Raw genomic sequence first — 14,098 nt, 5'->3', positions numbered from 1 at the left:
GCAAGGTTTGAGAGGCTCATCAGCATTTTTTTTATTGTTCCATACGTTTTTTGTGGGAAAACCAGAGGAAAGCAGTAACAAGGTTCAATACACTGTTCCTTTAACAAAGAAGCAGGAGGGAAGAGGTGATGCCATGGGCTTTGCAGGCAAGTGGAAGATATCGCTGCTAATTTATTCTCCTAAAATGCAAATTTTATGGATGCTGGGAGTTTTTATTATGGTTCTTAATGATTCCCATGACCTGTGATACCTGCCAGTGAACCTTAGCTGGGAGCAAAGCCTCCACCTGGGTGCCCTGCAGACAGAGGAGAAGCCAGAAATGTCAATTGCCACTTGTTCTGTTAAACCTGATTTCCTCCAAACCTGAAGTGAGAATATATAGAATGTATCTGAATCTCCACATACACTTTCTGCATGCAAATCACAGTGGTGGTGTGTTAAATTGCAGTCTGAAGAGCCAGAAAAAATAAACAGAAAGAAGGGAGAAGCAAATATGAGGGATTGAATCTTCAGGTAAAACCTCTTCTGTGTGTCTGAGGGGTGGGCAAACCCCTTGAGCCCCGCTCTGGGGCGGTGATGTCTCAATAATTCTTACTTGTTTAAGTGCCATCTGCATCACCAAGGAGGTTTAGGTTGGATATTAGGGAAAATTTCTTCCCAAAAATTATTGTCCAGCCCTGGCACAGCTGCCCAGGACAGTGGGGTAGTCCCCATCCCTGGAGGGATTTAAAAAGCCTATAGATGTGGCACTTGGGGACATGGGTTAGTGGTGGCCTTGGCAGTGCTTGGGACTCAATGGTCTTGGGAGCTCTTCCAACCTAAACTCTTCCACGTTTTTATGGGTTTTTTTCATGTGAAAGCTGTTTGTGGTTGGTCAAAGCCCTTGAAAAGGTGGAATCTTCTCTGTGCACCTCTCATGTCCAAAGCTTGTGAGCCAGAAATGTGGCCCAGTCCTCTTTTTTAGAGGGATGTGATAAAGCTGAGCACAGGAGGTGCTGACCAGGCACAGTGGAGGGTCACCAGGAGGTCAAACAACTCATGATTTAAAAAAACTAAGTTTGTGAGGCACACCAAAGTTTACCTGGAGAGTCTAAGGCTGAACATGGAAATCCTGAACTTTTATCACAAGCCTGTTCTTGTCCCTCTCGTCTTCACAAGCAGAGTTGTGTGAAGGTTAATTTTGTATGAAAATGGAGTTAAAGTAAATGAAGATGCAGTGAAAGCTGACACCAAACTAAGCTTGAGCAGAATCCACCACAAAGTGCTTTTCTTTGCAGCAGAAACACGGACTAATCCTCTTATCCTTGGAGTTGGAGGTCCTGTAGAGTGGGAACGGGAGGCTCGATTCAAACCAGAGGATTTTCTCTCTGAATAAGAGGACACAGACTGAATATGCAAATAGTGAAATGTTCTCCTGACGGGTTTTCTTAAGGGATTGCTGACTGCAGAGTTTAAATGAGGCTAATTTATCCCTATTTCTCTAGCCCTGCTGGTCCTGAAGGATCCTGAAGTACTTCACCAGCAACTACAAGCACGTCCTTTTTAAAAGTCATTGAAGAGTCATTGGATTATGTCAACCACTGACATGATCAGCACCACCCTGGACAGTGGGGAACAAATTGTCAATCACAACCTGGGATCACATCATGAATTTTTCTATAAAAACTGGTAAAGACCCTTACATGGCTTTCTCCAAATCTTACCTGAAGATATTCCAGCTCTCTGCCTCCTGGAATTAGGTGCATCTACATCAGGAGACTGACTCTGTACAGATAAACCACACAACCCCCTAAAATGTCACACAATTAAATTTGTTGCAGTAACAACTTATGCACTCAGACAGCAAACATTTGCTGCATTGGAAATTAACACCATTTATTAATCCTACAGAAGATTTGATTGAATAAACTTAATGTCAACTAAGATATGTCTGCATGTAACAGAAGAAATAAGTGTCCACAGGACTTTAGTTCAAAGAAAAACACTTAAAATTTGGGTGCATTAGAAACCAAGCATGTAAATAAAAAAAAGGGAGGAGAAAAAGAAAAAAAAAATTGTTCTGTGTGGTTCTCTGTATTGTGGCTGCTCTGAGTATAATAAGATTCTTTAAGGAACTTTCTACTTAAAGTGCAGTTTTAGTGTTTCTCCCTCGCTGCCAGGCTTTCCAAGGTCTTAACCTGATCTATTGGAAGTGGTAACAAACTCTCAGAATGTATTTTTGAAATCCTTAGACCTTTGCTCAGGTTTGCTGTGATGATCCAGACGTAACAATAAACCCTCCCGAGAGACATTTAATGGGACACTTTAAATGAAATCACTCGGTGGTTTCGTAATGGCAGCTGAACGTGTGTTCTTGCCATTTGCCCATTTAAGAAGAAGAAAAGGCCAAACAAGGGCCAATTAGTCATAATAAAATCAGCTTTGATGACATTTTCACTCCTGAACTCTGGTATAAAATGGTCATCTAAGAAAGAACGGAAGGGATGTGCGAGGAATTTGGTAATAGGACTGCGTGTACGTACAACACGCTCTCCTGAGTAAAAAATGAGCAGGTAAAGACACTGCTGGTTACTTGGTTTATGGAGAAAATATGCTGGGTTTCTGTGTTTTTCTCTGTATTCACCTAGTTTTGCTTGATTTTGGTTCAAATTTTAATTAATCTCATCTTTTCTTTGGAGTCTATACAGGTTAAACTTTGTTTTCCTTCTTTGGATCTCAATGACATTCGTGTGCTCGGGTTACCCCATTGGCCCTTCCAAGGTAAGTCACATTCCCTGCTTGCTCCAAGATGAGATGCTTCATTTATTTCAAATTGCTATTTTATTTAAGTTAGTTTTGTTTGTTTGAGTGCTTCTTTGTTGCTGGGGCTTTTTTTGTGAAATGAAAGAAGTTCCTTGTATTAAAGCTATTGGTTAATTATCATTACCTAATTTCCCTGGAGTATAACCCAATTTTTGCTTTAGTTATTAATAAAATATGCGAGCCTCTAAAATAATCATTTGAGAGATCCAGTGCATATTTAATGTGGAGTGTGGGGAGCTGAAATATTGTATGGAAGAGAAAAAAACATAAATCTCTTCGTTTCATCTAAATTCCTCATCTGTATCAAATAGGTACAATTAGATATATGTATTAATTTGACTTGTTTATAAACCAGTTAATTTATTTGTCAGTGGGTAGGTAAAGTTGAAATTCTTATATGAAGCTGTGGAGAATTATTGCACAGAATCAGGAGTAAAAAGTTGATTGAACTACGAGAGAAAGTAGAACAGCCTGTAAAGCTGAAGTGAGCAGGTTAGTTGAATAATATTAATATCCTTTCCATGACAAATTGCTGGCCAAGTCACCCAGACACTATCCAAGACTTTCCCAATGTGGAATGAGATATTTTATTTCTAATGATGACCAATTTCCCTCCTCTGGACAAAGCCTTCCTTACATCCCTGTATTTTATTGCTGTAAATCACCTCTAGGAGCCACAGCTCATATTTCTGTGTTTCCTCTGGTGTGTTTTGCATCATTATCTTTTCATTAAGGTGATCTGCTGTTGTCAGAATTTCTGGCTACTGGCTACTATTTTATGGATGTGAAATCCCTGTTATCCCTAAAGTATCCATTGCCTGGCTCCTCTCTCTGTTTTACTTCTGTAAATGCTGAATCATCTTTCATTTCTGATCATGGGTGGTTTGGGCACAGCTTGGTCTGAGCAGCCACTTTTCCTCCTGGATCTCTTTATGGCAGTGATATCATAGGTAAAACTGAGTTTAATTGTTGCAATACATTGAATTTATTTATTTGATTTCAAGATAACAGTCATTTCCTCAGTAAGGGAAGTCTAGGGAGGTAGCAGCTAAAAATTCAAAGGGGAATTTCTCTGTGCCTGGGTTGGTTTTTTTTTTTTTTCATAAAAAAAGTGTTTCTTCTTGTTTTAGGGAGAAAATTCAGTCTGGGAAAACTCCTCATCTGTGACAGAAGGGGCTGGGACTTGCTCTTGGTTGTTAAGAATCATTAAACAAACAAAAAAATATAAAGTACTAAACAATATTAAATAAAAGCAGTAGAATACTGAATTAAAGCTAGTAAGTCTAAATTTTATTCCAGTGAAGGCAGGGGTTAATCCTATGGCTTTGCATGGAACTTTTAGAGATGGAAGAGTATTGTTTTTAGATAGATAATCAACCAGCTGGGAGATCAGGATATGGTGAAAGATGCACACGGCAACTATAGACATGCCAGGAAATGTTTTGCTTTTATAATTCGTTGATAATTCAAATACAATTTAATGTAAGGGCAGTTTAAATCTGGGAAAAGTTTCTATGTAGTTTGCATTTTTATCCTGTAAAGTGCAGGTAGAAGGAATGTGTCCAGAAACCTACATGGATTTTTATGCAGAATTTTTAAAATTCCTATTACTATATTTTCATTATTAAACTTTACTACTACCATAACCACTCATACCTACTGGAAATCTTCCTCTCCCAGATTTCTGCTTTACAGGTATTTTTATTTTCTCTTACCTGTCATTTAAGCTACATAACTTCACACAAGCTACAACAAGATTCTATTTCATTGTTCACTGAAAAAATCTCATTTTACAGCAATAAACACGGATGTCATTCCAGGGAAACTGTGTCACATGTCACAAGTGGTCACCATCACAGAAAACAATTCATATCATACTGTGAATGTAATTGTATCAGTATTTTATACCAGAAATGCAGTGAAGATTTCTGGAAAACGATGAAAAAAAATCTGATTTTCAGTTTGAGAAATCCCTAGCAAATAACAGTTCATCCTTGTCATAAACAATAAATTGTTTTTGTGTTTCTGCTTTGCTTTTCATAGTGAACAAGCCCTGGCAAATACACAAATCCATAATTTTACCTTGTCTTATCTGTCTTTTTTTTTTTTTTTTCCCCTTGTTTGCTTGTTTTTTAATCTCCAGAGCAACAATCCTTTTTATTTGAATTGCCAGCTGCATGGAAAATCTGATTATTGCCTGCTCCTGCTGAACAGCTGCTTAGCCAAGGTGGGCAGGGATGAAGAACTGGCTCTTTTAAAGCCTCACCTGGAGACACCTCTCGACAAAAGGTCCTTTCGCAACGGCGTGGGATCGGGAATTAAAAAAACTTCCTTTCGAAGAGCAAAGTCATGAACAAGTGCCCCCAACCACGGCCCCCCTTTTGACATCTGATGTTCAACTTTGTGCTTAAAGAGTTATTTTGATGCTTTTCTAGGATCAGACCAGCCCGTGTCCTCAGCATGTAACCGGGTGTTTGTTCCCGAGCGCTCGAGCCGAGCGGAGCAGATGGGATTGCTCGGAACGGGCTTTGTTCCCCAAGTTACAGTGTCATAAAGTTTTGTCTTGGAATGAATGTTTTCAGTTGTTTAATTCCCCTTCTTTGTAAAGCTACAGATTTAATCAAGTTGCTTTTGATTAATACCAAGATAATCCTATGCTATGAGTAGATGTGTGTTCGCAGCCTGTGGGGAGGACGGAGAATATTATTCCCAAAATCCCTCCTCTCTGCCATAGAGACAAACACGAGGCAATCCTCTGCTTTCCTGTCCCAAATCACATTTACTTGAAGGCAACTGCTCTGGCAACTTTAATACACATTTAAAGTACATTTTATTTCAGATTTCCAAAGATATGAAGGGCCACTGATGAAAGGCAGAATCAGGCCCTACTTGTAACTTCCACTGGCTTTTTAATATAGTTATTTAAAATTACTTTAGCAGAGAATAATCTCTGGAGACGTGTCAGCTCATTTCCAGAAGAGTCCTGGGAAATCACTGTAAGGCAGGGTATCAGCACTGCTCCCTGTGCCTCAGTTAATTGACTTCAGTAGGCAACACACAGCTGAGGAAATGTGCCAAATGTGGGATTTTTTTAAAATTTCCTGTTAAAAAAAAGAAAAAAAAAAGAAAAAGGTAATTTTGTCTGAAAATAGGTAAATGCAGGATGTAAGAAAGGTCATCTGCTGAGTTACACGTGTGAGTTCTACCTTGTGGCTGTTTCCTCCAAGTGCTGTGATGCTGGCTTGAAACGTGGCAGAGTGTCCATGCAATTCCTTTTGCATTCAAAGCTAAGATACTACTAATAAATCAATAGATGGATGTTTTCTAATATTCCCCTGTTAAAGATCATAACCCAGGAGATCATTATTAACCCTACAAAAAGGTGGTATGGCATCATCACCTCCATGGTGCCCAATCCTGCGTTTTGCACCTCTGAGCCCGTGGGGAAAAGTGACCTGATCATGGAGCTCTTTTGGTGGGATATCAGATTTCTGGATGATTCCTGGCTGATTCAGGGAGATCAAACACGCTCCTGTCTGTGTTTGTCCAAGTTGAAAAGTTTAATGCTTCATATTTTTTAGAGCTGCTTAGACACTTGGGCTCCTTTGGGACAGTGCTGGTCTCTAGGTTTCTTAGCTCTTGCATCTCTTTGTTGAGTGTCTCCTAGAGAATATTAAAAATTTATAAGGAAAATATCAGATATTTGTTATTCTCATGAATTCTGTCTCCTGTACTGTCAGATGAGCAGGGCAAGAGCAGTGACACAGGAATTCCACTGCAGCAGGACATTGGTCCTGTTCCGCTCTTGGCTGCTGTGATTTTGGCCACAGCAGTCTCTTGCAAATACAATTGTCCAACTCCAGCAGCATCCAGGTCTCTCCAGAACTGCCCAAAAAGCTGTGGCTGCCTCATCCCTGGAAGAGTCCAGGGCCATGTTGGATGGGGCTTGGAGCAACCTGGGCTAGTGGAAGGTGTCCCTGCCCAGGGCAGGGCATGGAACGGGGTGACCTTTAAGATCTATTCCAACTCAAAGCATTCTGGGATCCTGTGATTCCATGATTCCATGGTTCTGTTCTGTATCTGTGCACAGCTGTGGGGATGGAGATGTTTTGCCACAGTGCAGCTTCCTGGTGTGATTCTGTCCTGCTCCTTGCAGCTCATATCCCACCCAACTTAATTTTCAGGAAATAAAAAAAACTGGAACAAATTCAGATTTACGTTTTTCTTGGGCTTTCACATCCGTTTTTGTTAACGTTTTTCTACATAATCAAATACATTCCTGCCTTGGTAACCTGGGATGAGCAAGGTTGTCTGGAAGTCAGCAGAGCTCTACGGGGAGCTTGGAAAATCAGCCTCTTCCCTTTCACTTATTGTGCAGGATGAAGGTAACTCGTTTAGTGTTTGACATTTGCCTTGGAGCAGGGAAGGGATGCAGAGCCAGGATCCTGCTCGCACAGACCTTCATCCCCTTTTATTGAAAGGACGGGCTGCAAGAAAAAACAGCTTCTTGGCTGCAGGAAAAAGCTCATTATTTATGATTTAGCCATTCCCTGACAAGCCACTCCACCTTGAGGGATCTGCATAGACAAAAAGATCGTAGGAGGAGGCCACCAAGAGCCATAAGTCTTGTACTCACCTAAATCACACTGAGCAAGCCTGGAAAATGCAGATTATGCAGCTGACTTGCAGGAGTGGTTCTGTCACTGCTGGGCTGATCTTGCCATCACCACCCACTGAAAACTCAGGGCTGCCACTGATGAAATGCTGAACTCTTCCCTGAACTTTAAAGGTGGTTTTATTTTGGAAAGAACAGAGAGTAACATCAGTGATCTCTGTCAGAAAATAAGGATCTAAGGGTGCTATTGCTGAGCACATTAATTTTTATGCTGACAGAAACTGGAAATATGGCATAAGATGTCTCTTTTTTCAGTAAAAAGAGGACATAGGGCTGGCTATAGGGATGCCAACCTACGGCATAATTAATGTGCCGCCAGGAATTATATTCCTTTCTGGAGAACAAGGATTCATTACACTGTGAAAAGATATTTTGTTGACTTTCTTTACTATTTTTCTTGGTTAACCTAAAAGGAGAGAAAATAAGAGAAATAGAGGGTGGGAAGAATAATGCTTTGTCTAGGGATTGAGGAGCAAATTGGGAGGTTGGGAATGGCCTGGCCAGTCTTGGCCTTTGATAGTAATTCAGTCTGTGACCTCAGACAAATAATTTATACTGAATTTCTGCTACTGAAAAATAAGAAACTGTCTCCATCAAGCCATCTTGAGTAAGCAGTGTCATGACTGACGGATTTGGGAAGGGCTTTGGAGATGTTGGGGCAGAGAAGGGTGGTTTCCACAGCTGGAGGGGCTGGGAGAGAGGTGTGAGCTCTGCTTCGCCATCAGTGTCACCTTCAGCCTCCCCTTCAGCATGGGACCAAGCATCCTCTGCCCATGTCCATTTTCTAACCCCCAGGGAGCCCTATGGATCCCACATCCAAGCCAATTCCCAGGTTCATGGCCTGTTTTCAGCAGCACTGTCCATTACTCCAGCTCCAGCCAAGTAAATGGTGCTGGAATGAGATGCTCATTCCCCACCGAGGCTGAGAGAGAGGCATCCTCTACCCCTGCACCTTCAAAGGGCAGCTGCTGCAGTTTGTTCAATCTTGAGCAAGTAACCCATGTATCTTCTTAATTTTTGACTGTGCATCCTTTGGTAAAACAGATTAAAATGCATTTAAAGGACATCCAGAATCCATAAGGATTTTTTTTACCTTACTTTGCTCTAACTTGTATCCACCTTTGGAGGCTTTGGACATAAATTTCCACTAATGATTGCCTGTCTATGGGCTATGGGAGCCATCACTGAGCTCAGCAATCACTACTTTGAGCAGCCCCTCTGTCCTGAGCCCTGGGGTTGGGATGAAGCTGCCCCGTGGCTGTGGGAGCTGCATCCCCATCCCATCTCCACACCTGGAATTGCTCCTTGCAAAGAGCTGGATGTGTTATTGCCTGTTTCCTGCTGCTTCTCTGCTCCCTAAAAATGATGGGTGACTCTGAAGGAGGCAGCTGAGATTCCCAGTAGGTGAAACTCAGAAGAACAAATCCAATAAAACGTGAACGAGCAAAATCTGCCCGAAGACAAGAAGAGGAATTAACATTTTTTTTTCTTCTTCACAGATTATTGACAAGAAAGGCAATTAAATAGCCTGATGTAATAGCATCTAATTAACTTGCAAGACTGAAAATTCCTTGTTGTAATGACATACCAATACTTGGTTTTCTGATTACCAAGCACATATTGAAGTATATATATCACACTGAGATTTCCTAATTTGCTATTATTTGCCTGTAAATGGTAATTTATTACCTTAAAATACTGAAAATGAGAAAGGAAGAAGTCTCTTGCTGCTTTTAGCTCTGGATATAATTTTGACCTTAAGAAAGAACAAGACAGATATGAGAGAGTATATTAGATGTTATTATTACCCTAATAAAACAGAGATAAAAATCATAGTGCAGAAAGACTCTGAGACAACTATTAACCATTTGTCATAGAAAGAAAATCAAAATTTAACTTATCAGATAGTCTGGCACTTTAAAGATTCATCATGAAAAATTACTTCTAACAGTGAAGCATTTATGCAATATGTCATTGATGAGCTGTCTGCTTAAATGTTTAAAGAGTTTGGGAAAAGATAGAAAAAATGTCAAAGATACGCTTTTTATTAGTCTGGCAGAGAGCTTCACTGTATTTAAATTTATTTTTAAGAGTGAAACACTGTGGCATTACATTTTTCTTTACGAAAACAAGCTGAGCTCATTGTTCTACCCCAACGTGAGATGGTTGGTGGGCACAACCAAAGTGAGGATGGAGCTTTTTCCCTGAAAAAATGACACAGCTGTACATCAGACATCACCCCAGAGCCCGGGGAAATTTTGCTGCCTTTGTGCCAATAGAAAGACTTTTTCTCCTAATCCCCTCCTGGATTCGAAGTCACTGGGTTGATTATGCTGGAAATGAAGCATATCTTAACAGCTTGATCAGCTGAGACCCATCTCCTCGAATCCTTCGGTGTGGACCTTTCAGGAGACATAAAAGGGCTCAGTGTGAGCAGAAATGAGCTGTCAAGTGCTGCTCTCGAGGTATCACCCACAACTCATTGGGGGCAGCCGAGAGAGGCTGAGCTCCTCGACGGGCTTTGGCTCAGACGTTCAGGGGGAGGGAATGTTTTGTGTTCGCTCCTCACGGCCGGTCCAAGGAGCCCAGAGAATCTCTATGGCAACCCTTGAGCACCTCACAGCACCTCTGTGCTCTAACAGATTCCTCTGCCCACAAAACATCCTCACTGATCCCTGTGGTTTGTGCCCACTGTCTGCTCTAACCCACCAGCTCTTGATTCAGGCACCAGAGCTCAGCTGGCACTTCCAAACCACAGCCAAATGTGGAGCTGGAGCTCCATGAGGAGCCCAGGCCACTGTGGTTGGCTCTGTGTCTTCATTAGCATCTTAATTAGCAACATGACACTTGGATGAACCGAGGGAACTGGGGAAATTTATTGTTAAACACCAAGATGTAAATACAGGAGTCAGCATTCCAGAGTCATTCCAGTCCCCCTCCACACTGCTGTTTAACTAAAAACTACACTAGCAAGGAGATGGTGGATATGCATTTGCAGAGGTTGCTTTTTTCCCCCCTTTATTTTCAAGTAAAAATCATGAATTAAATGAAAAGAATAAATGGATCTCAACTCATAGAGGGAGATTATATACAAATAAAATGACCACTGGGGGGGGGGGAATAATTTCCATTTAGTGGTATTTGCTCTTTTTCACTGACTATTTCATAGATAATCCTCCACAGTACTGTTTTAGAATACTTTTATAGTAAATGAAGACCCAGGGTCATGATATATTTTGGTAGGAGCCATCTCCTTTGGTAGGAAGCATCTCCTTTCAGGTGATAACTTTAGTTGTCTTAATTTTGAACTGTCACACTGATTATATTAATGATTTTTTTTTTGTGTGTGGCAACTGAATAGCAGTTGGGGTGACCTTCCCCACTCTCAGAAAATGTGAGAGATGCCACATGTTCCTGGTTTGAAGGCATAAGGGCTTCTGCTACACTCCTACATAGTTTGGATTAAAGAATCTGGCTTCTTGGAGAGGCCGACCTTTGGGTTCCCATGTTGTGGCAAGGGATGTGTTTGACTCTGCCGGTCTTTCTGCTTTGTAGTTTTAGTCAGGTCTTCAAATTATTCCTTCCTGTTGAGAATGTGGATCTCATTATCTTCCTGGATGATGGGAGCAGCACAGTCACGAGCATATTTTTTGCTCCTCAGCGATGCCTGGCAAAGTACACCCTGTGAAATGCCACTTGGTTTCATGTTTCTCAGTTTTTAATTCATTTTCATGTGGCAAAATTTGGCAGAAATAATTGTTGCAAGAGACACCATGGCATGTCAGGAAGGATGGTAAGCCATCCATCTAATTAGGCAGCAATTGGTGCTGGCTGGAGTGGCCATAATGTGAGGAAGCCATGTGGAAGTCAAGGGGAGAAGCTGTTTGACTGCTCATTATTGACTCTGTGTCATGTTTGGCATCAGAAATCATGCAGAAAGGGGGTTAACCCTGAGTGCTGGAATCGAGCTGCTCTCATATGTCTGCCCTCAAGATGTGCAAGACAATCGAAAATCCTTTATTTCTGTATCTGTCAACAAAATAGCTCAATTGCAAGAAAGAAAACTTAATACAGTATTTATATTGTCTTGTAAAGACTCAGAGAATGGTTTGGGTTGGAAGGGATTCATCCCACCCCCTGCCATGGGCAGGGACACCTTCCACTAGACCAGGTTGCTCCGAGCCCCGTCCAACCCGGCCTTGGACACTTCCAGGGATGGAAGCTTCTCTGGGCAACCTGTGCCAGGGCCTCACCACCGCCATGTCAATTTAATAATAAAATTTTATAATTACAGCCACTTGAGGCAATGTAGGAAAGATGGCTGGAGGAGCTTATGGAGTGATTTAAGGCCAAATTCTGATTGCTGGACTTCATGAATTATGCCAACTGATGCATGGAGATCCTGTTGATTACTTTACACAGCCTTAAAAGAAAGAAGACAAATGACCCATGTGGGTAGAATTGGGCTATAAAAAGGTGAAAAAATAAATTTCTTTTCCCACTTGCAAAAGTGGGTTGGTTTTATACTTTATTTGCTTTTCTGCAAAGACCTGCAATAATGTAACTGGCTTTCTCATAGAATATTCTGAGCTGGAAGGGATTCACTGGAAGGGTCCAGCTCCTGAAAGAAGCATGCTCATAGATGTTTCTGTCTTCCAGCAGCTGGGCAAGCTCCTGTGTCAGACCACAATCTCCAGTTCAATTAGATGCAACTCAACACCACTAAAGCTTTGAGCAGCCTAACCAGTTTCTCTATTTTTGTATCAAGCTAGCCTTTTTCCAAGCCTTTGCCACCAAACTATTGCTTCTGGAGCCCAGGTGCTTTGTGATGCACTGCTGGAACTTCACATTTTCCCAGTGTGAGGAAGGTGTGTGAGGATGAGCTCTGCAGCAGGATCAGCTCTGCTCTGTGGTGCTTTGCTCTTTTGCATGTCAAGCATGGTGCCAATTTGCATATTTGGGTACTTGAACTTTACAAATCACTCCTTATGATCAACAAATAAGGTGTCATTTACGTGCTTGTGTTAAGGAAATGAGTTACATTTCTCTTCACAGTGTTCTCAGGATGAAGTCAGATGTTTTGGCACAGTGCAAGCTCTCATCCCCGGCTCGTGCTGTTTGCCTGTCACCCAGGCTCTACCTCTGAGCCTGTAACTGCTTAATTAATGATCCCATAGATGCTATAGGCTTAAAAAACTGGATGTTCGGGTCACTAGCTGAAGGTGATATTTTGCTAAGCCATATTCAATTATTTGGCTTGTTTTTTTATGTAAAATACCTTGTATTTTAGATTAATATAGTCATATAGCATTAAAAAAGGCAACAGAATTTTTAAGGATCTCATGGCTGAAGACAGTTCCATTTGAGAAATTAGAAGAAAAGTGCTTGTATCAGTGGTTGCAGAGTTAGTGGTGGAGTATATGACGTGGTTGTTCCTTAATGGTTATTAATATATGAGGGTGATGAGATCCTGGCACAGGTTGCCCAGAGAAGCTGTGGCTGCCCCATCCCTGAAAGAGTCCAAGGCCAGGTTGGATGGGACTTGGAGCAACCTGGTCTAGTGGAAGGTGTCCCTGCCCATGGCAGGGAGGTGGAATGAGATGATCCTTAAGGTCCCTTCCAACCCAAGCCATTCTGGGATTCTGTGATGCCACCACACCATTTGCATTAGCTCATTAAAGCTCCTCCCCTGCAGCACAGACAGGGGCAGGGAGAAGGTCCTGGCCCCTGTAGGGCAGCATTTCACTTCATAAGAATTCCCCAATGCACATCCTTCTCCACATGAGCCTCCTTGATGCCCATATGTCTGTGACAGCACCAGAATCTTCCTTTTCAGCTGTTGCCAGTAGCTTTTATCTATGGCAATATTTTTTTTTTTAATGTGTTTCCAGCAAATGGAGCGATTTTATTTTGTGCAAACCTTGAAAGAAATTAATCTTCCTCATTATCATGGAATGGCTTGGGTTGGAAGGGTTCCCATGTGTTTCATACCATTAAAGCACATACACCTGACATGGAGCCATTAAAAAATGGACCCATTTTTCCTTTCTTTTTGGTAGGAAACTTCCCCACACCTCCTGTGTCACCTTGGGCAGGTTACTGAGTATTTCTGCACTTGGGTCTTGAAGGAAAAAATTATGAACTTGTCCTTTTTCCCTTCCTTTGTTCCATTGATGAGATTTTCTGCTCCCAGGGCTGGTAGACACTTTCCACTTGGAATTTGTGTGGCATCCAGGAAGAGCAAATTAATTAAGAGCAAATAAGTGATGTGTCAGCACTACTGTAGTGCAAACAATAACTAATTGTGGGAATGATGTGATGGCATGAAGGAGGAGATTTACCGAGGAGAGAGGAGGGTCTAAAACTGGATCTCTGAGTAAATTCCATATTTTGGAGATGTCTTTTGTCCTGCAACCTGCCCAAGAAAAAAGTTACCAGAGAGATAAAAATCCGTGACATCTCTATACTTTGATTTTTCTTCATTTCTTTATGTTCATGAGCTGAGCTTTTTTCATTTGGTGGGGCTAGGGATGGGAGATGTGGCACTTTTTTCCCCTGAAATTGCTGGGGGCTAGCATTCCATAATTATTTTTATCATAAAGATGAATCCCATCCTAAAAA

The 14,098-nt window shown here is 41.5% G+C and overlaps 1 protein-coding gene across 1 annotated transcript; it reads left to right on the top strand.

Moving 5' to 3' along the window:
* The first annotated feature begins 1,536 nt into the window (after positions 1-1,536).
* NPS (neuropeptide S) lies at positions 1,537-6,929 on the top strand. The gene is made up of 3 exons (XM_027737117.2): positions 1,537-1,668; positions 2,679-2,760; positions 4,946-6,929. The coding sequence occupies exons 1-3, from the start codon at positions 1,571-1,573 to the stop codon at positions 5,153-5,155; spliced, it is 390 nt and encodes a 129-aa protein (XP_027592918.1). The 5' UTR covers positions 1,537-1,570; the 3' UTR covers positions 5,156-6,929.
* The last annotated feature ends 7,169 nt before the right edge of the window (positions 6,930-14,098 follow it).

The sequence above is a fragment of the Pipra filicauda genome, unplaced genomic scaffold (genome assembly GCF_003945595.2).
Source record: "Pipra filicauda isolate LSUMZ 115617 unplaced genomic scaffold, ASM394559v2 scaffold150_size2825430_pilon, whole genome shotgun sequence".
Classification (NCBI taxonomy): domain Eukaryota; kingdom Metazoa; phylum Chordata; class Aves; order Passeriformes; family Pipridae; genus Pipra; species Pipra filicauda.
Note: the sequence above shows the minus strand (reverse complement) of the source record. Positions and strands in the feature narration are given on the sequence as shown.

What these genes read in the sequence shown, in the direction of transcription:
- NPS (XM_027737117.2), top strand. Translation starts at nt 1,571, where the DNA reads ATGTCAACCACTGACATGATCAGCACCACCCTGGACAGTGGGGAACAA. An exon ending in GAATTTTTCTATAAAAACTG is followed by an intron (nt 1,669 to 2,678) that starts GTAAAGACCCTT and finishes TTTTCTTTGGAG; the next exon opens with TCTATACAGGTTAAACTTTG. An exon ending in ACCCCATTGGCCCTTCCAAG is followed by an intron (nt 2,761 to 4,945) that starts GTAAGTCACATT and finishes TTTAATCTCCAG; the next exon opens with AGCAACAATCCTTTTTATTT.